The 25347-nt window shown below is 41.0% G+C and overlaps 1 protein-coding gene across 1 annotated transcript; it reads right to left on the bottom strand.

The window, feature by feature from the left end:
* Nucleotides 1-417: 417 nt before the first annotated feature.
* Nucleotides 418-24458, bottom strand: Spty2d1 (SPT2 chromatin protein domain containing 1). The gene is made up of 6 exons (XM_090348017.1): nt 24202-24458; nt 13245-13359; nt 10213-11733; nt 7578-7746; nt 4199-4276; nt 418-2419 (listed from the first exon to the last, which is right to left on the bottom strand). The coding sequence occupies exons 1-6, from the start codon at nt 24259-24261 to the stop codon at nt 2326-2328; spliced, it is 2037 nt and encodes a 678-aa protein (XP_090204143.1). The 5' UTR covers nt 24262-24458; the 3' UTR covers nt 418-2325.
* Nucleotides 24459-25347: the final 889 nt, after the last annotated feature.

The following is a 25347-nucleotide window of genomic DNA, read 5'->3' as shown; positions in this document are numbered from 1 at the left end:
AACAGGGACTGTGCAATCAGAGCCGTGAGTTTTATGAAAACTACTTTCCTTACACATAATTTGTGTTAAGAGAATACCACATCCATGATCATGTAACATTACAATTGTGAAATAACATTACTACATTCGTGAATTAATATTACCCAATAAAAGGCACATCTTCAAATATTAAAATCTGAAAATCAAGACAGAATATACTAAAAACCAAGCACTTAATTTGTAAACCTTGATAAAATAATAGCCTATTCCAGTTTCTTCAAAGGTTTGTGTGTAGAGTGGTCAAGGAAGTACAGAACAACAAGATGGAAGACAGGATTTGGAAACAAGGCCAGGATAAAAGACATTTAAAAAGTCATTTTATAATATTGATGCAAATTAGCATCTATGATAGAAGAAACACTGTAAGTGACAGATATTCCTACTAGATTCTGCAACTTTAGTACAAAGATTCCTTTCTGTACAAATAACTGTACCATATCAGTAAATGCTAGTGAACTTTAAAAGCCACCAGAAATCTTTTGGCTACGACAAGCACTTTATTGTAATTATATTTCTTACTACTGAAAAAATATTCAATAATTCTCAAAAATATATCCAATAAAGACCACTTAAATGGGGTGGGGGGTGGAAACATATGATGGCAAAGAAAATGTTTTAATTCTGTATTAAATGGAGCATCACACTATCAAATCAATTTCATTGAAGGTATTTGAGATGCTGAGAAAAAGTATAGGGTTTTCTAGTACTACTGTAAAAGATTTATGTAGAGAAGGTGTTACCACTAATGATTAAGACAACTTTCATATGGTATTCAACTTTAAAATTAGATCCTTGTACTCAAAAGTTTGAAACTCTATTCATAATGAGTTAATTCTAGAGTGGGTCACATTGTTACCTTCCCATTAAGGAAGGTTAACTAACAATGGTAAACTACAATTCCCATTGAGGAAGGATAACAATGGTAAGCTACAATTCCCAAACTTGAAGAAAAAAGATTTTATGGATAAAAATATACAAAACATCTGGTGGGAAGTAAGGATTCTTAGTAGGACATTCCCTCCAATTTCCTATTTTTCCAATGGCTTAAGACAGCCAGAACATGTGTTGTAGAATTTTCCTACAAGCTTAGTTCTGTCTCCAATCCTCCATATTTAGAATGAAGGACAAATATTCTTAAAAGTATATCTCATTTTCTGATGCTGTCCTTGAGACGTAGCTTCCTTTCAGCCATGTCTGGAACTGCTTGGACTTGAGGCTTAAGTGATATAAAGATTATAACTATAAAGGGTGAAAATGAAAGTCCTATAGCCCAATAAAATACCAGAACAGGAAAAATTCTCTTCACAGTGCATAGTTTGAAATAAAAGTGCAATATGGGCAAAAGGACAAGGTGGTGTTCTTGATACAAATTTAATGTTTTTGGTTTTCTGCCATTTATATTAGGGAAGTTAAGCTAAAAATGCAAAGTCAAGAGGTACAGGGCATGCTGGGATTCTAAAATATCTTCGTGATGGAAGGATATCTTTATGATTAAAGAGAAGCTCACATGTCACTTTCTTCTTTTAAACTCTTTCAGATCTAGGGATTGAATAATTTTTCAGTATAAAAACAAATTTTTTAATCAGCATAGTGACCTTGTCTATTTTATACTAAAGCCAACATAACAACCTGAAAGGAAAACTTTGAAAATATTCCTATATTGACACCTGTATTTTTAGCTTGGGAAACTTTAAAAAATTTAATTGCCAAATTACCTAAATTAATAAGGCTCAGCATCCAATCCACAAATAATGAATACAATATAATTTATTCTATTTTGCGCTTCTGAGTCACAAGGATGACACCCATGTGGTAATTATAAAGTCTACTTTTGAGTTTTCAATCTGAACACAGATTAGGACAAGCCACTTTATTGCTGACAACATTCATGAAGGGTCAGGTTCCTAATAAAGACATGTTTGACTAGAAGTTGGACAGTACCCTCATCTCACACATCAGCAGAAATATAAGAGGAGGAGGCAATTTTTTTTCCCTCAAAGCAGCAAAGGAACAATAAAATAAGTAGCCCCACAGAGTGCATAGCTTATTAGGATCAAGGCTGACATCATAAGAGCACACAGCAGACATTCTACCATCTACATTAAGATTTCACCTTGCAGTATTGAAAACACTTTATGTTCAAATGATAGCCTGCATTGACAGTATGCATTCTGTCTCCTTGAGTACCCAAGTACAAATATAAAAACGGTAAGGAGGCTTATTCAGTCTGAAGGCAGGAAATCCTTGCAGCAGTCTTGCTAGAGTTTTACAAAAATAAAGCAGCAGCTAACGTCTTTTCAGCTTCTTAGCCTTTCGACGTTTCATTTCTTCTTCCTCACGTCTCATTTCCTCTAAGTCTTCTTGCATACCTAGTCTTAAACTGTTGAAAAATTAAATAGTATTTAATACACATGAGATTGCTACTTTAAAAGTAACATGAAAAAAATTTAAAAGCAACAAAATTTCAACTAGGAGCTCACATAGATTGTGCTTCTAAGCCATTACTGTTTAAGATGCTTTAATATATATTTCTCTTAAAAGTACTTTAAAATAGACTTGGGCATTTAGCTCAGTGGTATAATACTTGCCTAGCATGCACACAGTTCTGGGCTCAATCCCCAGCACCAAAAGACCAAAAAAGCAAAAAAGAACAATAATACTCTTTCCCAGGACTTAGTGGTATAGTGCTTGCCTAGCATGCATGAAACCCTGGTTCGATTCCTCAGTACCACATACATAGAAAAAAACCAGAAGTGGTGCTGTGGCTGCTCAAGTGGTAGAGCACTAGTCTTGAGGAAAGCCCAAGGACAGTGTTCAGGCCCTGAGTTCAAGCCACATGACTGGCAAACAAACAGAAAGTAAATGGTGCGGTGGCTCAAGTGGTAAAGTGCTAATCTTAAGCAAAGGAAGCTCAGGGACAGTGCCCAGGCCTGACTTCGAACCTCAGGACTGGCCAAAGAAACGAAACAGCCAGGCCCAGTGGCTCACACCTGTAATCCTAGCTACTCAGGAGGCTGAGATCTGAGGATCACCGTTCAAAGCCAGCCTGGGCACCAAAATCCGTGAGACACTTATCTCCAATTAATCACCAGAAAACTGGAAGCGGTACTGTGGCTCCAGGGGTAGAATGGTAGCCCTGGGTTGCAGAGCTCAGGGACAATGTGCAGGCCCAGAGTTCAAGCCTCATGACCAAACCAAAAAACAAAAAAATACCCTTTCCTAATAGCTTATTTTGGCATTTTATCTAGTTATAAAAGGGGAGATCTAAGATTGAGAAAGAAGGCTTAGTATTGTGGGTTAAGTCTGAGGTGAATTACTTAGAGTAACAAAAACTGTAAGAAAGTATTCAGGGTTACCCTTACTCAAGAAATTATCATTAGTTTACCCAGATAGCCAAACATGAATTAGGTAGAGGGAATGTAACAACCTGAGGCTAGCAAAGTTATTTAGCAAGATTACAATTGAAGTGGAAAGAAAAAGACCACTTCACAATTACAATTAAGGAAGGCTTCTCATATCGCTTGCTGTAATACACATGTGAGACACAATAAGCATCTTGTATACATATCGTTTCAATCCAATACCTCAGCAAGGAAAAGTAGATTTTCATTTCACTTGTTTAAGGCCCTTGCAGGTAACTAGCAGGATGCTAGTGTGGGCCATTACCAACATTCCAGTTAACACAAGGAAATCTTTGTTGGTTGTGAGGCTTGAACTCTGGGCCTGGGCATTGAACCTGAGCCCTTCAGCGCAAGGCTACCATCCTACCATCCTACGCACCACTCCCGGTTTTCTAGTGGTTAATTGGAGATGACAGTCACATGGACTTTTGTGCCTGAGCTGGCTTTGAACGGCGATCCTCAGATCTCAGCCTCCTGAGTAGCAAAGATTAATTTATTTTTTTGGTGTTGATCCTAGGGCTTGAACTCAGGCCCTGAGCCTTTTTGCTCAAGGCTAGCATTCTAGCACTTGAGTCACAGCTCCACTTCAAGAATTTTTGGTAAGATTTTCATGGATTTTCCTGCCCAGGCTGGCTTTAAGCCATGATCATTTCTTAAATCTCAGTCTCCTGAGTAGCTAGGACTATAGGCATAAGCCACTGGCACCAGGCTGAAAAGAACTTTTAGAACACTTTTATACAAACATATTTTGTGCTTACCTCTTTGCTTCTTCCTTTTGCTGCTCTTTCCAGCTACTTTCCATATAACGTAAGGCATAATCACTTTCATCTTTGTATCTGATAAAGAAAAAAATAGAAACTGTGAAGTCAGTTTTCTAATACATCCTTATTTTATTTTTTTTGGCCAGTCGTGAGCTAAACTCAGGAGGGCCTGAGTGCAGTACTTGGATTTTCTCAAGTGGGCTCTACCACTTGAGCCCACTGCACCATTTCTGGCTTTTTTCTATGTATGTGGCTCCAAGGTCTTCATGCATGCTAGGCAACCACTCTACCACTACGGCCAAACTCCCAGCTCCATGATACATCCTTTCTTAAAAGGTATGTTGGCTGGAGATACAGCTCAGTGGTAGCAGCACTTGCCTAGCCAGGCACCAGTAGTTCATACTTGCCATCCTAGCTACTTAGGAGGCTGAGAACTAGAGGATTAATATTCAAAGCTGGGGGCTGGAGATATGTTTCAAGTGGCCGACAGACAGCCAAGGAGTGAAAGTATTAGATACTGAGTTCAAGTCATAGACCTGGACCAAAAAAAAAAAAAAAAAAAAAAAAAAGGCTCAAAGCTAGCTGGGGAAGAAAAATCCCCAGGATTCCTTCTCTAATCAACCAGCAAAATGCTGGACTGGAATTGTGACTCAAGTAGGAGAGTACCAGCTATGAGCAAAGAAAGAAGCTAAGGAAGAGCACATGCCCAAGTTTAAGTTCTGATAGTGGGGTGGGCACATGTATGCACACAATCTTTAAATGGAGCACATTTTTGGTATCATTTCCCCTTGCTTGGTAGGGGAAGAGAGGAGCAGATAATGGGCATAAGTGGATCATTGCAGTGTGGACCTTCAATGAGCTATTATTACCCTGAAAAGTAACATGACCCTGACAAGTAATTATTCCTGAGTGTAATGTAGGGTTAAGTGAAGCACCAATCCACCAAGGCTTATTTTTCTTTTTTAGCCTAATCAGCGATGTTCTTGACATTCACATTAAAATCTAGAAAGCACAATGAAAGTTGTTTTGTATACATCATCTCATTTGAGCGTCATGACTCTCATGATATAGGAAAGAACTTTAGAGAAAACTGAAGTAGACAGGTTAATGATGGTTTGACCAAGAGCATGTAGCTAGGTTAGTAACAGAAGTAAGAGTAGATTTTTCTGTTTTCTTTGAACACAAGGTCATGCTATGTTACCTAGACTGGCCTTAAACTCACCACTCCCCTATTTCATCCTCCTGAGGGTACCCACTACTGCACCTGGCTCAGATGAGATTTTTCTGAGTTTTAACCTAGTTCTTCTGTCTATACCATATGATTTTTTGTTGCTGTTGCTTGTTTTTGGTGCCAGTCCTGGGGATTGAACATGGCCTAGTCTCTGTCCTTAAGTTTTTTTGCTCAAGGCTAGCACTCTACTACTTGAGCCACAGTTCTACTTCCAGCTTCTTATTTAGTTGACTCTTAGGGACTGTCCTGCCTAAGCTGAAACTATGATCTTCAGATCTTAGCCTACTGAGTAGCCAGAATTACAGGCTTGAGCCATTGATTCCTGGCAAGTTTGTTTTAGCTGGTCCTGGGGCTTGAACTCTGGGCCAGCGAGCTGTCCCTGAGTTTCTTTTGCTCAAGGTGAGCACACTACCACTTCAACTACAGCACCACTTCCAGTTTTCTGGTGGTTAAGTGGAGATAAAGAGTCTCATGGGCTTTCAAGCCCAGGCTGGCTTTGAACTGCGATCCTCAGGTCTCAGCCTCCTGAGTAGCTAGGATTAGAGATATGAGCTGCCAGCACCTGGCAAGTTGTTGTTGTTAAAATGCCCCCCCCCTTTTTTTTGGCCAGGCTTGAGCTCAGGGCCTGAGCACTGTCCTTGGGGTTTCTCAAGGCTAGAGCTCTACCCCTTGAGTCAGCTTCCGGCTTTTTCTATGTGGTACTGAGGAATTGAACCCAGGTCTTTGTGCTTGCTAGGCAAGAACTCTACCAATAGGCCAAACTCCTGTCTCCAAAATGACTTTTAGGTATTACAATTTCTCATACCCAGGAACTTAAAAAAAATAGCAATTACTAACTTAGATGGACTGTGATAGGTCTTGTTTGTTTTACATGCATACTACCTAGTCCTTTCCAAATGTTATTTTAAAAATAATTCATTATATGGTGAAAGTATTTCAAACCACTGATATAACAGTATAAATACTTCTATGACTTCAATATTCACATTTATGAGTCACCTGGGACCTTAAAAGTAGATTTGGATTCAGCCTTTGCTGAATTTTTGCCTGCCTTTTTTTTTTTTTTTTTTTTTTGGCGCCAGTCTGGGGCTTTCTCAAGGGTACTACTTGAGCCACAGCACCACTTCTGGTTTCTGTGTATGTGGTATGGAGGAATCAAAATCAGGGATTTGTGCATGCTAGGTAAGCACTCTACCATTAGGCCACTCTCCGGGTCCCAGCCTGCATTTTTAACAAGTTCTTAGTTAAATTAGAGCTGTTAGTCCCATACTGCTGTCAAAAGACCATATTCTTGAGCTGCAATACTTTTTTTTTTTTTGGTGGGTCATGGCTTGAACTCTGGGGCTGGGCTGGGTGCTGTCCCTGAGCTCTTCAGCTCAAGGCTAACCACCCTACCCTTGAGCCAAGCCCCACTTCTCATTTTCTAGAGGTTAACTGGAGATAAGAGTCTCAGGGCCTTTTGTGCCCAGGCTGACTTTGAACCTAGATCCTCAGATCTCAGCTTCCTGAGTAGCTAGGATTATAAGCGTGAGCTACCGCACTGGCCTAGCTATAATACTTTTTATACCAAAAAAAAAAAAAAAAAAAAAAAAAGAGGCCAGGGCCAGGAGTTTGGCTAGTGGTAGTGTGCTTGCTTAGCATGTACAAAGACCTGGGTTCAATTCTTCAGTATCACATACATAGAAAAAGCTAGGAGTGGTGCTGTGACTCAAGTGCAGAGCTCTAGCCTTGAGAAAGTCTAAGGACAGTGCCAATCTACTTCTACTACAAAGCTGCTTCAGCCTCCTAAATATTTAGGAGAGTACTATTACAAGAATAAGCTAAAAAGGGGTATTTTGGCTTTCATGGAAGTAACTATACAAACTACTATTAACTAAAAACACTGTTAAAGTAATAACTATTTAAAATATCTATCACCCAAGCATTTCTAATTAAGTGGTATTCAATACCACTACTATGAATATTTCCCCTTCATCATGTGAATTCAAAGCAAGCCAGCTATGATAGTACATAACTGTAATGTCAGTACTCAGAAGATTAAAACAAGAGAATTCCAAGTTAAAGGCCAGCCTAGCAAGACCCTATCTCAAAAAACTAAACAACAATGGCAACAAAGAAATATAACTTATTTATTTAAATCCTTACTTTTTTCGGTCATAGCCGAAGATTTCCCGAATGTGCTTGGATATTTCTTCCTGAGGTTCTCCTTCATCTTCAATAAAATCATCCATTTCAGAGTCATATTCATCATCATCTTCCTCTTCATATTCTCGCTGCCTTTTGTAACCAGTAGGAAATGGAAGCCTCTGAAGACCTAAGTACAGAAACAATTATTTCTAATTAAATTGCAAAGTATTTCTAATAGAGTTCTACATAAAGTGGGATCTTTAAAAATTAGGGTCAGGAACATGGTCTAGTGGTAGAGTGCTTTCCTAGCATGCACGAAGCCTGGGTCAATTCCTTGGTATCCACTTACACAGAAAAAGCAGGAAGTGGTGCCGTGTCTCAAGTGGTAGACCATAAACCTTGAGAAATCCCAAGGAAAGTGTCCAGGCCCTGTGTTCAAACTCCAGGACTGGCCCCCCCCAAAAAAAAAAATCTTTAAAAATTAGAGCAATTAGGCTCTAATAACATGTTGTTATTCCTGCTACATATGGAATCTAGAAAGAACAGAATGCTTATTTAATCTAGGGCTTATTTGAAGTACTTTGTTACATATATTTAGCTTAGTATTGTACTTCTGGGATTTAAAAGATTAACTTTTATTCTGTTTTAGAGATTCTGCTAAAGAATCATGAAATTTTGTGTGTGTGTCTGGGTGGGGGGGGGTCCTGAGGACTGAACTCAGGGGCCAGGGTGTTGTCCTTGAGCTTTTGTGCTCAAGGCTAGAAGTCTATCACTTGAGCCACAGTGCTATTTTCAGCTTTTTAGTAGTTAATTGACGATAAGAATCTCAGGGACTTTCTTTTTTTTTTTTTTTCCTTTTTTTTTTTTTTGCCAGTCCTGGGCTTGAGCTCAGGGCCTGAGCACTGTCCTTGGACTTTCTCAAGGCTAGAGCTCTACCACTTGAGCCTCAGCACCACTTCAAGCTTTTTTCTATGTATGTGGTACCGAGGAATCGAACCCGGGTCTTCATGCATGCTAGGCAAGCACTTTAACCACTAGGCCAAACTCCCGGCCCAAGAATCTCAGGGACTTTCTCACCCAGGCTGACTTCAAACTGCAATCCTCAGATCTCAGCCTCTGAGTAGCTAGGATTACAGGCCGGAGCTATTGGTGCCTGGCAGAATCATGAATGTTTAGTTATGTCAAGTAAAGACATCAAAATAATACACTTCTATTTGGATCACCATAATTTTGTCTGTAAATTTCAAGTCATGAATACACAAGGAGTTCAAGATCAGCCAGAAAAACATAGCTTCCTCCCCCCCAAAAAAGAGTAGGTATTTATAGAAAACTGTTCAAATTGAGTAATTTTGGAAAAAACTTTTAATTCTATTTTTGCCATTTTGCCAAAAAGATGAATTAAAAAAAAACAAACACCCAAATCAACAACTCTGCAAAAGACAGGCATGAAGCTAGTAGGCCAATACTGTGAACAAATGCATTTCAGTCTTTGACTAAAGACACTCCTTTTATTGTTATATGATTATTTTTAATATGTATGGCCTGTTCCCCTAGCTCAGTTTCTCAATTTTCATATTACAAAACATCATGGCCAGATGATTCTGTGTTATTGGGGGCTGCCCCATGCTTTTTAAAAGTGTTAGCAACATCCTTGCTAGTTACATGCCTTCTTCTGAGCTGTGACAATTAAATGTATCCAGAGAATGCAAAATGTCACTTTTGGAGGTCTAGCTGAATTAGGATTTTTTTTTTTTGTAGGGGGCGGGTTATGTGGTTTTTAACTCTGGGCTTGAGCACTGTCTCTGAGGTCTTTAGCTCCAGGTTACTACCCTACCCCTGGGCCTGGCCATTGTCTCTGAGCTTTTCAGCTCAAGGCCCACCATACACCTGAGCCACAGACTGCTTCCTTTGGGGTGTCACGGTCTTTAGGTCTTCTGTGCCTAGTCTTTAGAAATTGGATCCTCAGATCTCAGCCTCCTGAGTAGCTAAGATTACAGGTGTGAGCCACTGCCTCTGGCTTGAATTAGGCTATGATTTTTAAAAAAGTATATCACTTGTTTCTTCTTACATTCTAAAAAACATTTAACAAGTGCTTTAACAGATAGATGCCCATTAGCATGTAGACCAAGCAACCAGTAAGTACTACCAACAATCTTGTGCCTTGGGAGAGAAGAAGCCTAAAGTACCAGTGGTTAAGACCTTGATTACTATCCTTGAAGAAAAACAAGGGCAGTCTAAAATAGCTTATGATACATAAACAGGTGCTTAACAAAGTTTTGCTGAATGAACAATGCACTGAAGACTTTAAGCTTGAAATTATATATAGTTAAAGACAGATGTCTTTATCATAAAGATCTCTTCATGATAAAGAATATTTTATATATTTAATCAATTAACCACATAGGGCATGTATAGTCTCACAAATCAAAAAACAAGTTTATTATACTTAGGGATTCTGCAGGGGTCAACAAAAGGGACCCTAAATAAGCTTCTTCCTAAAGACTTACCCAAACCACAATCATTAAAGGAATTCTCAGGCCCAGGGCAGACATTATATCAGCACTAGCATGGGTCCTTGATTACACTAAACAAAATATTCTTAGCTAATTTCCAAGTACAAATATGTATACTATAAAATGAAGGTTAGTTTTACCTTGGGCAGATCTGTAGCCAGGAAGGGGAGGCCTCATTCCATTCATCTGTCCACTGTTGGATCGGCTAATAATATTCGTTGAAGAAATTGTTTCGGACACAACGGTACACTTGGGCTTTGTGGGGAGACCTGTTCGCCCAGGTCCTAAACTGCTCACTGGTCTACCAGGACCTGAACTACTGACAGTTCGTCCAGCTGGAACTGAACCACTTAGGGATCGCCCAGGGCCATTGACTGACTTCCCAGGGTGGCCTGGGCCACTCACTGGTCGTCGTAGGTCACGAGGACTGCTTCCTGGCCGCCCAAGGCTTCCAGGGTTGCCCACAGGTCTTCCAGAACTACCTGAGCCACAGCTGGGTCGACCAGGGCCACTTGAGCTGCTTGCAGGCCGTCCTGGACCACTTGTACCACTGAGTGTCAACCTAGAGGCATTTGTGTTACTAGCTACCTTCTTGGTCCCGCCGACTGATCGCTCAGGTCCTGAGCTGGAGCTGCCATTCTGGCGCTTGGGAACAGGGCCAGAACCATGAGTTGGCCGAACCGTTCCTAAGCTGGGCCGCTCAGGGGCTAAGTTGGAGCTGCTGCCTGTCTGCCTGATACCTGAACTCTTAGCTTTATTGTTTGGAGTAACCATGAGTCCAGACTTGGAATGGGTAGGATTAGGAGATTTTTTGGCCTTGTGCTCAGTGGCAGATTTCTGAGTCCCACTAGCAGAAGTCTTTGGGACACTTGGTGAACAGGTGTTGGAGTAGGGCTTTTTACCCCCATTGAAAACAAGTCTGTCATGACTCTCATGAAGTGAGGGTTGGGAACTAATGCCAGATCCTGACTTGGTCCTTTCTGCAGGCGTGAGTTTGGATAAAGACAAAGCTGAGCGTTTCTCATTGGCTGGGCTGGGCTTGGATTTCTTCTCAGCATAAGGAAAGGGTACTCCCTTGGAAGAAAGTTGCTTGTCCCCCGATCCTTTGCTAAGTTTTGTGACCATACTTTCTTTCTGAGTGGGTGCCTTTTTGGACACAGTTGGAGGTAGTTTTGCATCTGTCTCAGGTTTCTTTTTCCTGTGCTTTCGTTCAAGGAATTCACGCTCCCTAAGTTCTTCTGCAGTCATAGGCCGCTCTTCTGATTTCTTTACCACCTTGATCTCCACTGGTTCAAACTGCTTTTTTTCAGCCAGTCTCAGTAAATCAGTGAAGTTCATGGGTGGTGGGGCACTTTTAAGGGGGACCTTTGGTTTGCTTTCAACTTTGGGAGGTTCTTGCTCTTCCTCATATTCCTCCTCTGACACTGCTTGATTGTATTCCAAGAATCCATTCTCTTCTTCCACCTCATACTCCTGGTCTGCTTGATGGCTGGTGTGGCTGTCCATTGCCTGCCTCTTCTTTGATTTTTCCTCAATAGGAATCCCATCGTAACCATGGAAATTATCCTTAGTCCTTTTGGCCATAGCTCTTGCTTTCTTGTCATGTTTGAGCTCAATCCGCTTTTTTACTAGTTCTTCTTTTCTCTTTTTCTCTTCTAAGGCTAAAAGGAACAAAGAAAATATTATTTCAAGGTCTCAAAACAGCAGAATGTTCATGTGATATCAACAGGTTGCCAAGTTACAGTCTGAAGATATCTAGGAATCAGATAAGGAAGTTACATGAACAAATACCAATTGAGTCATCTTCATATAATGATAGGTCATGAGTTTTCCTATATGACTAAGCAAGCAAGGGACTGAGTTTCCAACTTTAAGTATACACTTAAAATCTGTTAATAATTACAAAATAATATTCAAGCATTTTGAATGGTCATTTGTATTAGGTACAACTTCTTGAGATTAAGAGTTAAAAAAAAATTCTTCTTTTTGAAGAAGGGCTGGTCCTGAGACTTAAACTGAGTTTTTGTTCAAGGCTAGTGCTCTACCAAATGAATCACAGTGCTGGCTGTTTCTGAGTAGTTTATTGGAGATAAGAGTCTCAAGGTGCAGGTGCCTGGTGGCTCACATCTGTAATTCTAGCTACTCTGGAAGCTGAGATCTGAGGATCATGGTTCGAAGCTAGCCCAGGCAGAAAACTCTCCATGAGACTCTTATCTCCAACAAAACACTAAAAAACCATGGGTAAAGCTATGGCTCAAAGTGGTAGACTGCTAGCCTTGAGCGAAAGAGCTCAGGGACAGTGCTTAGGCTCTGAGTTCAAGCCCCACAACCACCACCAACAAAGTCTCATGAACTTTCCTATCATGGCTTTGAGCCACAATCCTCACATCTCAGCCTCCTGAATAGCTGGGATTATAGGTGTGAGCCACCAGCACCTGGCTAAAAATTCACTATTTCAATTAATGAGCTCTAAAAGAATTCAATAATTAAAAATTGTTATTGAGGGCTTCAATATGGACAATAATCACTAACTCCAATAAGCCTTTTTTTTTTTTTTTGTCATTGAGGGGCCTGAACTCTGGGCCTGGGCACTGTCCCTAAGCTCACTTCAGCTAAGGGGTACAGCTCTAACTCTGGGCCTGGGTGTTGTCCCTGAGCTCTACGGGTCAAGACTACTGCCCTACCCCTGGACTCACAGCGCCACTTCTCATTTTCTAGTGGCTAATTGGAGATAAGAGTCTCTCAGACTTCAGTGTCCAAGCTGGCTTTGAACAGAGATCTTCAAGTCTCAGCCTCCTGAATGGCTAGGATTATAGGTGTGAGCCACTGCACCTGGCGGCCTTTTGTGTTAAATGGGGTCTTACTATGTTATCCACGTGCATTTCAAGGTCCTGGGCTCAAATAATTATAGTGACTCAGATGTCTTAGTAGCTGGGACACTACTATGCCTGGCTCCAAAGTCTTTAAGGCAGAGGTAACAAAAAGCAAAGTTCCATACAAATAACCAATACTTGAGCACATGTAAAGCCATACAAAGTCAATCTAGAGGCAGACATTCACACTCACTATCCTAAATCCATTGACCTGTTATGTTTTTACAAATAACCATTGGTTAGGTACACACTAGATAGGAAAGTGGGAATCCTTAAAATGGAGAATAAGGCACACATACCTTTTCGTCTAAGCTCTTCTTCTTTCCTTCTAAGAAAAGCTTGTACAGCTGCTGATTGAACACCTTTAACTTTTGGGTCTTTCTTGGGAGGCCCCACTGCCAAACTGTATCTTTTCTAAAAATAAAAACAGAATACAAAAATAAATCAACTTTACAAAATAAGGACTGGGGGGGAGGAGCAGCAGCAGCAGGCAGAGAGATGTGGCTTAGTAAATAATAACAGTGCTAGCATAGAAGGCCCCAGGCCTAGGTTCAATTCCCAGAGCCACAAACTCCCCGACCCCAACTTCCCTCAGAAATAAGTATTTCAAGTCCAATTTTCAAACCAAAAAATGACTACTTAACTGTTTTCTGAGTATTCTATGGCAGGATCTTATAACTGCATAGGTTATTTTGATTAGAACAAGCAAATATAAATTTTAAAATTTGCTAGTTGGCAAACCATAGTTTCAGCCTAAATTATAGCCTAAAAGTGTTTCAAAGAAATTTAGGGGTCCTACCTAGCATTGGTGAAGCACTGGGATCGATACCTAGCACTGCAGAAAAATGAAAGGAAGGAAGGAAAGCAGAAGGAAGGGAGGGAAGAAGGGTGAGAGGGAGGAAGAAGGGTGAGAGGGAAGAAGGAAGGGAAATAAATGTAACAGAAAGGACCCAATTCTCCATAATCTCTTTTTGTTTGTTTTTGTTTTTGACCAGTCCTGGGGCTTGAACTCAGAGCCTGAGCACTGTCCTTGGGCTTTCCTCAAGTTTAGTGTTCTACTACTCGAGCCACAGCACCATTTCCAGCTTTTTTTCTATGTATGTGGTACCAAGGAATGGAACCTGGGTCTTTGTGCATGCTAGGGAAGCATTCTACCACTAGGCCAAACTCCTGGACCTTTCTATTTTTATTTATTTATTTTTGTCAATCCTAGGGCTTGAACTTAGGGTTTGAACACCATCCTTGGGCTTTCTCAAGGCTAGTGCTCTGCCATTTGAGCCAAGGCACACACTTTTTCTATGTATGTGGCACTGACGAATCAAACCTGGGTCTTTGTGCATGCTAGGCAAGTACTGTACTATTAGGCCAAACTCCCTGCCCCAATTCTCCACAACCTTGAGCTGCAGCCTTACATTTATTAAACATTTAAAAAGTGTTCTTCCTTTCTTGCCTTGTTAGGCAGATATCATTCTCATCCACTGCATTCATTAATGACTTAATGGAAAATGAAGTAGTCTCTGAGAACAAGTGAGCAATTTCTTTTTTTTAATATTTGAAAACTTTATTTTCTCAAATGAGCACCAACACATATTGGAAGTATGACAGATACAAGGTACTTTTCTCTGATACTGCATCACTATGTACAAATACAGTAAAGGGTGAAGACAAATTATCTGAAAATAATTATTTTTGTTATTGAAGCAAAAGTGACTTGAAAAATGCTACAAAAGAAAATTAAAAAAAAAAAAAGAGCCCAAACCCAACAAATACAGTTTGCAAACACAAGCATAAACAGATTCTATATTGTAGGATAGTCTTTGCAGGTTGGAAATAGAAAGCCAACTCCTGCTTTTTATTTCTTTTTAATACAAGACAGATGGGCAGAAATAACTGGGCAATGAGAGGCTAGCTTGTTTCTTTCTTGGCTTTATCTGCTACTGCTAGATTGCATGACTTTTGGTTTTTAAAAAATTGATCATCTCTTTACCTATAGGGACAGCATGTTTTCTCATTTGAGGCAGATCTTTTTAAAATATGGAAGTCGATTGTGTTAAAGAATTGATTTACTAATCTTTCTGAGCCTGAGGCAATCTAACCTTCAAGGGAAAAAACAAAAAGCAGTTTATCTGTAAGATATGTGTGTTCTTAACGTTCCTTTAACCAAAACCAGCAAGCCAGTTAATGTTTTCCACAATGTGTAAAAGTGACTGGACTCCTAGGATCCTCAAAACACATCAGAGAAGCACATTTAACTCTGCTTGATCTCTACCAACAGATTTCCCTTACAGTCTATAAAAGTAGAATACACAAAGAAAAAGGGAACAAATTGGCAACAACTCCATCCTCAAGAAAATAAAGAAACAAAAAGCAAAGAGAAAGCTGGGTGCTGGTGGCTCACATCTGTAATCCTAGCTACTCAGGAGGCTGAGATCTGAGGATCATGACTGAAAGCTAGCCTGAGCAGGAAAACTCCAGAAAACTCTTCTCTCCAATTAATCACCAATAAGGCCAAGTGGAACTGTGGCTCAAGTGGTAGAGCAGTATCCTTGAGCAAAGAGAGCTCAGGGATAGCACCTAAGTCCCACAACCAGGCGCCGTGCCGTGCCGTGCCGTGCCGTGCCGTGCCGTGCCGTGCCGTGCCGTGCCGTGCCATTCCCCTTCTCCCCCTCCACCCCCCCACCCCCCCGCCAACAAGTGAGCAATTTCTAAACCAAAAACATATTCCCACTATGTATGAAATCACTGGAAGAAAGCCAAAGGATTTGTGCAGTAAACTAAAGCTTGGCTAAATACAAACTAACTTGAAACAGGCTCAAGTTCCAAGGCTCAAGTTCCAACTAATTTAGCATACCAATAAAGCAGCTGACCAAGGAGGCCTATAGGCCCTAATCCAACCGGATAATCCTGCATGATAGCAATGCTAACAACTGACACATTCCTGGCACAGACATCAGAGATAGTATCCAGGAATTTTTTTTTTTGCCAGTCCTGGAGCTTGAACTCAGGGCCTGAGCACTGTCTGTGGGCTTTCTCAAGGCTAGAGCTCCACCACTTGAGCCACAGCACCACTTTAGGCTTTTTCTGTGTATGTGGTACCAAGGAATTGAACCTGGGTCTTTGTCTATACTAGGCGAGCATTCTACCAGTAGGCCAAACTCCTGGCCCCCATTTTTTAATGGCATATATATAATATATATATATATTATTTATATATATATATTATTTATATATGGCCTAGTATATGGCCATGATAGTTAATTTTGTGTATTAACTTGTCTAACATAAAAGCATCCAGTTATTTAACCATATGCTAATCTACATGATGCTATGAAGGTGTTTTATGGATATTAATAACATTAACAATTGATTTTAGATAAAACAGGTTATCCTTTGTGATATGAACCAAGTGATATGAATGATACAAAGAACTTCAGAGCTGGTCTTTAAAGTTTATTACAGAAGGCTACAGAATTAACTCCTGCCTCATTTTTCAGCCTACTGGCCTAGCCTACTTAAATTGTGGACTTAATAATGAATTCCCTAAAATAAATCCTACTGGTTCCATTTCTTTGGAAAACTCTTGACACAGGAGTCTTTTGTATTTAGCTTCTTTCATTTTGGACCATGTTTTCAAGGTTCCTATTGTAGCACTTATCAACATCTCATTCATCTAATGGATGAATTTCAATGTATATGTACTTATAAATCTGTGTATCTATATCTCACATACTACTTCTAGTAACTATTCCTCAGCTAGAAATCTGGATTGTATGTATTTTTGGCTATTATAAATAATGCTTCTGCAAAACATTTGTGTACAAGTGTTATGTGGATAAATGTTTAAATATTAACCTTGTGCTGGCTAGGTCTTTGGTGAGACACTGCAAAAAATGGCCTTTATATCAAAAGATTTTAAATAATGGAATATTTTATAACACTCTAATTCCAATAGAGAATGACATTGTTTTTAATGCCTCAGCTTGGAGTATATTCTATTCTACTTAATATGGTAGAGGGCTAGAGGTGTGGTTAAGAGTGATAAAGAGTGCTTGCCTAACAAGTACAAGGTTCTGAGTTCAAACCTTAGTAGTGCCAAAAGTAGATTGATAAAAATAAGAAAAAAGCAGAACTACTTGGCATTTTCTCATGTCAGATAGAGCTACAGTTATATGTAGTAGCTCTAACAACAGCACATCAAGATGTACCCATCAATTCTGAATCTGATACAAGGCACCATGCTACTCATTGTTTCTGGTTCATGAAAAGCAGCCAGACAAGTTTCTTTTATACTAAGGACTATCTATTCTGTTACATTGCAAGGCACCAACTCCCATTCTTTGGAACCCAGTGAATGATCCTCAACACTGCTGCTTATACCATTCAAACAAAGCACTAGAAAATTTGCCAAGATTTGTAATTCTGAAGGCAACAAAGGTAGAAAATATCAATTTACTTTACATTTTATGCACTGATATTATCATGTCTATAATCTTAGCTACTCAGGAGACAGAAATCTGAGGATTATGGTTCAAAGCCAGCTTGGGCAGGAAAGTTCGTGAGACTCTTACCTCAACTTAACTGCTAAACTAAGAAAAAGAAGAAGACATAAGTACAGCTTTGGCTCAAGTGGTGGAGTGCTAGTTTGAGCACAAGAGCTCAGGGATACTGTATAGGCTGAGTTCAAGCCGTAGGACCAACATCCCTCCTACCTGACTCCCCCCCCACACAAAAAATTAAAGCTCTTTCAGCCTGGAAATACATGTTCACCAAATGTGTTACTCTTTTCTTGAAAGTGTTACTCCTTTCTTGAAAGCTTCTCCTTACTCAGGAGCTAACACATTTTTGTCATTGTAGAACATACATAAATCCTGACAACTTACATAAATTAAGAGTTACTAGTGAGAATCAATCAGGAGTTGGAAATATGAAAAGAATATGTGTTCTTTGGGAGGGTGAGGGAGAGACTCCGAAATGGAGGGAACAAAAGGGTGACCAAATGCAGAAGTGGTACTTACTAGGTGGAAAATGAACTATATACAACCTGTGAGTGGGGATGGGAAGGAAAAACTGGGAGAGAACAAGGGAAGGGGTGACACTGACCAAAAAGAAATGTACTCATTACTTGATGTATGTAACTAACCCTTCTGCACATCACTTTTATAGTAACAATTGAAACATAGAGAATATGTCTTTGTGGTTAGCCTGTAGCTGGTGACTTACATCTAGCTACTCAGGAGGCTGAGATGTGAGGATTGATGTTCAAAGTGGAGCAATGGCTCAAGTGGTAGAGTACCAGTCTTAAATAAAAAAGCCAAGCATGAGTTTGAGGCCCTGAGTTCAAGCACATACATCCAATGTAATCTTATAGAGTACAAAATGATGTTTTGATTTCTGAATACAATGCTGAATAATGAATAAATTGAGCTAGTTAGCATATTGATCACTTCCAATTCTCTTCTTTCTCCTTCCTCTTCCTTTTCTTTTCTTTCTCCTTCTTCTCCTTCTCACCTGTCCTGGGGCTTGAACTCAGGGCCTAAGCACTATCCTTGGGCTTTCTCAAGGCTAGCACTCTATCAATTGAGTCACAGCACCACTATGTATGCGGTACCAAAGATTTGAATCCAGGGCTTGGTGGGCCATGCTCCCAGCCCTCTATTTCTCATTTCTTATAGTAAGAATATTTAAACATTTGTCTTTCTATGCCTAGCTTACTTCACTTAATGTAGCATTCTCTAATTCTATCTACATTCTAAAAATGAAAAATAATTCCCCTTTTTAAATAAAGTTTTCCCTGTGTGTGCACGCACCAGCACTGTTGCTTAACGTCAGGTATCTTTGTCCTGTAAAACTTGTTTGCCCAAGGCTCCAATTCAGCACTGTTTCTTGTTACTTTTTTTTTTCCCCCAGTCCTGGGGCTTGAACTCAGGGCCTGAGCACTGTCCTTGGACTTTTTCCTCAAGACTAGCACTCTGCCACTTGAGCCACAACACCATTTCTGGGTTTTCGTGCATGCTAGGCAAGCACTCTACCAAGTTTGAGCCAAACTCCCGGCCCTTTCTCATTACTTCAGAGATGGTTATATTGGACTTTTCTGCCCAGGTTGCTTCAAACCAATCTTCAAATCTCAGCCTCCTCAGTAGCTAGAATTAGAGGCATGAAGCTATTGGTTCAAGGCTGGCTTTCCTTCCTCAGTTTTCCATCACATACATACACATACACACACACACACACACACAGTCAAATCTGATTCTAAAATATCAAAAAGATACTCTGATGAGAGTTTCTAGTTTACCTTCTGTGTTAGAAATGTCCAAAAAGGTAACTATGTTCTGTTGTAGGCCAGAAATCCAAAGCTGTCTCAGGCACTGTACATGTCATCTTTAGATTAGTGGAGAACCATCTAATTTACAGATAGAATATTACCCAATGGAGAAAGTTTCCTACAGAAACTTTTGTTTGCTCCTTCAAAATAAAACACTGCTATAAAAAAAGAATCATAGCTTTTTCATTCTATTGAACAACTACTTTGTTTTTGCTACTGAAGCCCAGCACAGTGGGTGAGCTAAAGGTGGGGGAGGGAGGATAAAAGCCTTGGTTAACAAAAATATCTTTTTTTATTTTTTTTATTATCGGGGTAATGCCAAAAATATCTTTTCTTCTTTAAATAAAACAGAGCCTGTGATAATGACTAGTTGCATCACCTAGATCAGCTGTTATTTGTATTCAGTTTTCCACTGGGAAATAATAGTGTGCCTAATATTTCTAGGCATGATGCAATCCTACCTTTGTTTTAACTAAAACATTATAAATTTAACTATTACATTTAAAAGAAAAAAAGAAAAAGAACAACTTGGGAAAGCATTAGTTGAGCTGAGCAGCTCTATTCCTTAAATTCAAAACTTTTTAGGCACTGACATGACACCATAAATGGAAACTTGCACATCTGACTTCATCCAATAGGTCAGTCAAAACAAAATATACTAAAAATACTACATTAAGACTGTGTGAAAGATACACATGACATATAATTTTTCGTTTAAGTTTGGTTCTCATCTCTATTATATCTCATATTTATGCATATGTTAAAAAATGGGAAAGAATCTAAAATCCAAATTACTTCTGACCACAAGCACTTCAGATAGATACTCAACTTGTAGCTCTCAAGCAAAATATAAACATACTTCTTTTCCAGAGTAAGTAAAGGTCTGACCTAAGAATTCTGAAGGCTAACATCTATCAGCTCTAGTAGGGTCCAAAAGGGAAGTGAAAATGGCAAAGATGGCTAAAAGGAAAAAGAAATAATCATGCATAGGAGTGGAGGGACAAGGGGTAAACAAATGCAGCAATGGTACTCAATGGACAGTATGTTAAAAATGAACTATAAAATGGATCTGGGAGAAAGCCAATGAAAGGATGACATTATCCAAAAGGGGGAAATATACTCTACCTGATTTATGTAACTGTAATTCCTCTGTATATCATCTTTATAACAATTAAAAAAAACAGAAATAATCACAAGAAAGAAATGTTATCTTTGCTGTCAGTTATTGAAAAGCCTCAGGGGCTCCCAGATCATTGAAGTTTCAACCAAGCATATTCATATAGAGCAATGAGGGTGCCTCTGTGTGTGTATGTGTGTGTGTGTGTTAAAATTGCTTATTTTCATAAATCTGTTACACATAGAGCATGTTTTATATTTTTTAAAAATGAAATAAGAAAACAGACTTCAACTTTACTAATTATATATTAGTATATTTAAAAAATGTAAAGGGGGGCTGGGAGTGTGGCCTAGTGGTAGAGTGCTTGCTTAACATGCATGAAGCCCTGGGTTTGATTCCTCAGTACCACATACAAAGAAAAAGCCAGGAGTGGTGCTGTGGCTCAAGTGGTAGAGAGCTTAGCCTTGAAAAAGCCCAAAGACAGTGCTCAGGCCCCAAGTTCAAGCCCCAGGACTAGCACCAAAAAAAAAAAAAAAAAAAAAAAAAAAGAGTAGAGAAATGTAAGAAGGCTGCCAGTAGCTCATACCTATAACCCTAGCTACTTAGGAAACTGAGGTCAATGCCATCCTGGGTAGGTAGAAAAGTTCCAGAGACTCTTATCTCCAATAAACTACCAAAAAAAGAAAAAAAAAGATTAGAAGTGAAGCTGTGACACTTCCCTGGAGCAAAAGCTCAGAACAGTACCCAGGCTCTGAATTCAAGCCTCAGGACTGGCACACACAAACACATATACACAAAAGAATGTATGAAGGTGTGGTTTAGAGCTCAGGGGCAGAGCAATTGCCTAGCATGTGAGAAGTACTGGGTTTGATCTCCATCAGGGAAACAAATGAATGAGTGATGGAGTAAATGAATCAATCATACACCAATTACATAAAATATAGTTTTTTTGTTTTTTTTTTTTTGCCAGTGCTGGGCTTGAGCTCAGGGCCTGAGCACTGTCCTTGGACTTTCTCAAGGCTAGCGCTCTACCACTTGAGCCTCAGCACCACTTCCGGCTTTTTTCTATGTATGTGGTACCGAGGAATCGAACCCGGGTCTTCATGCATGCTAGGCAAGCACTTTAACCACTAGGCCAAACTCCCAGCCCCATAAAATATAGTTTTTATGTGTACTAAATATAAAGTGGTACATGGGGATGTGTTAATATGCTTCATGCTTGCAAGTGTCCAAATTCTTCTTTTGAATTCTCTTCTTAAGACTGTGTATAAGGCATATATGATAGATGGGAAAGATGAATTAAAGCAAGATCACAGATTAAATTTAATGGTCATTTACTTTGTTTTATTCCTCAATAGTTTCCTTTGTTACTTTCAGTAAGTTGTTTTTTTTTTTTTTAAGCAATCTATCTGTCTGTCTGTCTATTGTGTGGTACTGAGGAATCAATCCCTGGGCTTCATGCATGCTAGCAAGAGCTCTTACCAATAAGCCACATTCCCAGCTCTTTTTAAAGGATCTTAACACTAACTAAATCAAACTTCTAGGCTTACTAGTATTCTTGGATTGAGGGCAGGGAGCATGATTCATGAAATAAATGCCTGTTATTTTTCTATTAAAATTTAATCAATTTACCTTGTTTTTGTAACTGCAAATAGAAGTAGATGGATAAAATACATACCCTGAAAGACAAATAATTTGAAATTTTCTGCTTTAGGATCACCTAAAGCTATTATTGACTTTCAAAATAAGAAATTACTAGCCTTGTGGGGAAAAAGAGAGGAGAAAGAATGAAAGAACGAAAGAAAGAGCAAGCAAGCAAGCCAACAAACTAAGTGAAGGACAGCGTTCAGGTCCTGAGTTCAAGTCCCAGGATTGGAAAAATCAGGATTGGAAAAATGGAAGGAAGGAAGGAAGGAAGGAAGGGAGGGAGGGAGGGAGGGAGGTTGGAGAGGAATTAACTTAGTTCTGATTCTTCTACAGATCATTATCCTGGGCATCAAAGCTTGTATTATCTTTGATCTCTACCAAAATTTAGGAAGATCTAGAGTGAAATTCTAACCAAATTAAGCAAAATGAATGATTATGGACTTAATACTGATGTGCCTGATAATTTTGCAGATTCTGTAGTTTAAGATTTGGGCCGGGAGTTTGGCCTAGTGGTTAAAGTGCTTGTCTAGCATGCACGAAGACCCGGGTTCGATTACTTGGTACCACATACATAGGAAAAAGGCAGAAGTGGTGCTGAGGCTCAAGTGGTAGAGCTCTAGCCTTGAGAAAGTCCAAGGACAGTGCTCAGGCCCTGAGCTCAAGCCCAGGACTGGCAAAAAAAAAAAAAAAAAAAGATTTCAGTAGTTTGAGATCACAGCAGAATTTAAGATTCAAGGCTTAGAGGAATAATTATTGGCACTTAAGAGAGATGCTGAGTACATATCTATTCGTATGTAAAATAAGCAGACCTAAACTTTTTCACTCCTTATTTTATCTTCAAATCGTTACATTCAAAAGGATAAGGATAAAAATAACTAGCCAGATCTGACAGGAAAAGAAGCAGGAGAGAGAGAGGGAGGGAGGGAGAGGGAGGGAGGGAGAGAGAGAGAGAGAGAGAGAGAGAGAGAGAGAGAGAGAGAGAGAGAGAGAGAGAGAGAGAGAGAGAGAGAGAGAGGAGGGAGGGAGGGAGAGGGGGAGGGGGAGGGGGAGAGAGAGAGGGAGGAATACTGCAATACATAAAAATCTAGGAAATGCAGAGTACACAATGAGAACCCAATAAATTCCTGTTGGATTGACTTTGAAAAGATGTTTTGACACCTTACTGCTCAAACTGTGGGTATCACAATGCAATCTGTCGGTTTACAGCTGTGCTGCGGGAACCATCTGAGGATCCAGATATGACTGGTCCATGCAAACCAGGTACAACTCCATGAAACAGACACCCTCTACCACTTTAATATTTTGAGTTTACGCTTTCCACTCCTCTGCGACTATTATTAGCTTATCGACAAACACTGAACGAGCAAATAGGACCTAGATTTTAAACAAAGATGAAAATCTGGAAGGCCACGGGTAAACGGAAACTGAAATCAACTCACACCCCCACCTTCCATCTCCGCCCCTCCCCGCCCTCCGCCCCCCCCCCCCGCCCCGCACTGGGGATGAAACCCAGTGCCTCCCGCTTGCTAGGCAAACCGTGCGCCTCAGCCCGCTAGCTCACCCTTCGTGTAACCACGGATTTCCTGGAATACAGCACAACTCTCCCCACCACCTCCCCACCCCCCCCCCCAGCAGATAATCCCTTCCCTGGTTAGGTGGGTGGGATCACGAATGAGAGAAATCACTAAACCTTTCACCGGTGACAGGAGACAAATTAGCCAAAAGGCTTCCCCAACAGCTCTTCAACCAAGTCCCTGAAACAAACATCAGCAGCAACAACAACAAACCCTCCCGAGCTCCCCGACCAAACACTCTGCCTCCCCAGAGCTTGGCCGAAGTTTCCGCCGAGCCCCCCACACTAGTGTTAGGTGCCCCTAGGCGCCAGGAGCTGCTCGGCTTCCCCCCACCCCAGCGCTCCCCGCAACGCGACAACACCCAGGTCACCAAGTCACAAGAAGACTCCCATCTTGTCTCCCCAAATCCTCCTCTACCCCGTGTTCCCGCAAACATACACTCAACAACAGCTGAGAAAGAAGGCGGTCTGGGGCTTCGCTCCCTTTCGGGAGCCGACTTCCAGGCGAAGTTCCCAGAACCGCAGCTTCTGAACTTGAAGCCGGGAGAGCGGGGCGGGGGGGGGTCTCCAGACAGCGACGTCCAGGCGGCTACTTACCGGTACATGGTTGACACCTTGTCCTTTCGAAGCTATCAGGAGAATCTCCCTGAAGTCCATGTTTCGTCGAGGAGACAAGGGGTTGGGCTCTCGGAAAGGAGGCTAAGCTCGCCCCGCCCGAGAAGCCCCGCCGCCCTAAGTGAACTTCCACCGCCGCCCCTCTACTCCCACTCACAGACAAGACCACTTCCGGCGCCTGCCAATGCGGTCTGGCTGCCCAGCTTCCCTTCAGCTGCCTGGTAGACTCTGGGCGGCCGCCGACCTCGCGAGCCTTGCGTCACTTCCGCTCTCAGGCCCGAGACACTCCGGACGGATACGTGGCTGCGGGCGTAGGCTCCAGGGGGCGGGACCAATCATGTATCCACCATAGAGAGGCGGCCGTGGCCGGGTGCGGAGGGTGGGGACAGAAGGTGGGATCGCTGGCAGCTTGCTCATCTTGGAGTTCCTTCTGATTCTGGTAGGGAAAACGGAGCGTGTCCGGGGTTGCTTGTCAGATTCTATAGCCACGACGTATCAACCGTAGAACCTACAGGTTTTAAGCCTGGGGTTTCGGTACCTGTTTCTAGGCTCTCACGCAGCTGCGCAGGCGCACAGAAGTCGCCTAGTCCCCTGCCACTCTGCCACTCATCACGTCCTGGGCACGAGCTGGGCGCTCGAGGCCTAAACAGACACACGCACTTTGGGTATAAAGGTAATGAGCGCCACGTAGAGCATCCAACCTGTCTTTTTGCTCGGGGAGTGGCTCGGGGAGTGGCTCGGGGAGTGAACTGATAAAACACATATGGTCGGGGGGCCGGGAGTTTGGCCTAGTGGTTAAAGTGCTTGCCTAGCATGCATGAAGACCCGGGTTCGATTCCTCGGTACCCCACATACATAGCAAAAAGCCAGAAGTGGTGCTGAGGCTCAAGTGGTAGAGCTCTAGCCTTGAGAAAGTCCAAGGACAGTGCTCAGGCCCTGAGCTCAAGCCCAGGACTGGCCAAAAAAAAAAAAAAAAAAAAAAAACCCACATATGGTCATATTCATTGCCAGTCTATTCCTGACTTCCATTTGACAATTACCTTGAGTTTGAAAGGCTACTTTGATTCGGTAAAAGATACAACTAGGCAAGCTGAGTCTGAGGGTGGGATTGACACTAAATAGGTGCTA

Source organism: Megascapheus bottae, chromosome 16 (assembly GCF_031878675.1).
Source record: "Megascapheus bottae isolate mThoBot1 chromosome 16, mThoBot2.hap1, whole genome shotgun sequence".
Taxonomy (NCBI): Eukaryota; Metazoa; Chordata; class Mammalia; order Rodentia; family Geomyidae; genus Megascapheus; species Megascapheus bottae.
Note: the sequence above shows the minus strand (reverse complement) of the source record. Positions and strands in the feature narration are given on the sequence as shown.